Here is a 2,253-nt window from a genome sequence, read left to right on the forward strand (position 1 = left end):
TATTACAAACACACCTTTATATTATTATCAACTAGCTTTAAATAATACATTTTTTTGAGTTAAATTGTATAGATATGCTATATAGATGCTATATGCTGTTAATTTTTAAATGAAAATTTAAGTATTTCTAAAGCAAGAAATATTTRAAAATAGATGGAATAAAAAGACTCCGCTCGAAACTACAATTACGAAATTGAAAAAACAATGAAGAAAGTAGAGAAATTCTTTTCTAGCAAGCAAAATCTATTAAAAAGCAATTCTTTTCCAAAGTATTAAACTGTAAATACAAACTGAACGGAATAGTGAATAATAAACCAAAGCCGGAAAAATATATTTGAATCGAAAATTTAAAAAAATCTGAAAAATGCATACTTATATGAAACTTTATTTTTATTTTTACTTATATGAAAATTTAATACAAAAAAAAAAATAAATTAAATTATTTGCTAGAAAATATTTTTGAATCAAATTTTTAAAATTTCATTTGAAAAAAGTCTTAAAAATAAAAAAAGTCAGAAAAAAATAAACATAGTCAAAATAAAAACAAAATATTAACAACTAAAAGATAAATTTCAGTTTTGAAAATCAACGAGAGTGAAGCGTTTTTGAAAGCCTAGCTTAAAAAGCGTTAAAATATTAGAATTTTTCAAAAATTGTTTATCACATACAAKCATACAATCATGCACATACATACGTGCCTGTAGCTACATTTGTATGTATGTATGGCCAACGGCACGTTAGTTCTTACGGTACATATGTTAGTTATTTACAAACCTCTTTCATCAGCCTTAGTCTCGATATTTGATTTTTCTTTCGATTGACGCAAACGTGCGGGAACCAATGGCTCYTGTTGCTGTTGATTGTGTTGTTGTTGTTGTTGTGAGTGCAACGACGATAGGGTTGTAACGCCACGTGACTTATGAACAACAAATGCTACGCAATGCAAAATTGAAAAAAAGTGGAAAAATTGGAAATAAAAAGTTCAAATTAAAAAATAATTCTGCTGGTGAACATAAGAAGCATTAATGAGGAGCTGAAGGCAGGTGGCTAAAGTGCGAGCTTAAAAATGTATATACATATGTTGCTAGAGATGAAATGTAAATAAATTTATGCAAATTTAAATTGTAAAAAGAAATATACACAATTTAGATTATAAAAAAATTCATAAAAATAAAACATATAACCTCAAAATTATATTTAAACATACTTAATGCAATTATTGAACGAAAAGATCTGCAAACGGACTTTTTGGCTTGCTTTACACAGCATTTTGTACATTTTCGTTATTTACAAAACTATTTTTTTTCAAAACTTTTCACTTTCATATAATTATAGCACAACATTATAGCACAATATTATGGCGCAAAATTATAGCGTGCATAAAGTGAACTTTGAGGCAAATGGTGTTTCTAACCGCAAAGTCAACTTTATTTTGCCGCTAACATTTATTTCTAAATAGTCGTTTACCTTCGTTTTCCGAATTTCTTAACCCCGCATTTTGCATTATTGTTGCAGTATTATTTCCATACACTACTTCTGACGAGGCCGAATTCGAAACTAAAAAAAGAAAAGAAAAATAATAAACAAAAAATTTTAAACGCTTTATTTTCAACATAAAGCCACCTTTGCAGAGACTTGGACTTAGGACTTGGAAGATATGACTTGTTTAGTGCTAATTCCTTGTATAATACTTTGTTTTTGGCAGCAGGGGTCAGCTTGTGTGTTTGAGGATTGTGCGTGTGCGGGCAAAAACAGTTAGAAATGAGTTGTGGTTAGGCATTGCGCGCGGTTTGAGCAATTTGGGGGTTTTGAGGTTAGAATAGCATGGCAAATATTGCGGAGTAGTAATATATTGAGTGCATTGKAATTTAACGTTTAATTTTACGCTTTTGGTCGATATTTTGAATTAGGGAAAGGCAAAAATCAGGGGAAGTATTTGAAATGCGCCTAAAAGTAGAAATTGAAGTTTATAYTTCATTATTTATACATATGAAACATATATTTAAGAATTGAGCATACCTTTAGGCGCCCACACTATTAACACTTTGTTAAAAGTGCTGAAAATTTTATTAAGGGGTTTTTCAGTTGTAAATGCAAAGGTTATTTATTGGAAGCTTTGAAATCACATTTCAAGATATTATGGCGGCTCGCAGTAGCGTGTTTTAGTTTTCAAAAAAATAACTTYATTTAGTATAAATTAGCAAAAATGTAATACACAATTTAAAGAAAATAAAAAATAACTTAGTTTCAAAC

General features: G+C 28.8%; 1 protein-coding gene across 1 annotated transcript in view; it reads right to left on the reverse strand.

Moving 5' to 3' along the window:
• LOC108968267 (patronin) overlaps window positions 1-2,253 on the reverse strand; it is a gene marked incomplete in the record, with an annotated part of 39,964 nt that overhangs the window by 29,073 nt on the left and 8,638 nt on the right. Inside the window, 2 exon segments of the mRNA XM_018932186.1 lie at window positions 775-933; window positions 1,468-1,557. Coding sequence (XP_018787731.1) covers window positions 775-933; window positions 1,468-1,557 — 249 coding nt within the window.

This window comes from Bactrocera latifrons, unplaced genomic scaffold, assembly GCF_001853355.1.
Source record: "Bactrocera latifrons isolate USDA-ARS-PBARC rearing strain unplaced genomic scaffold, ASM185335v1 scaffold_207, whole genome shotgun sequence".
NCBI lineage: Eukaryota > Metazoa > Arthropoda > Insecta > Diptera > Tephritidae > Bactrocera > Bactrocera latifrons.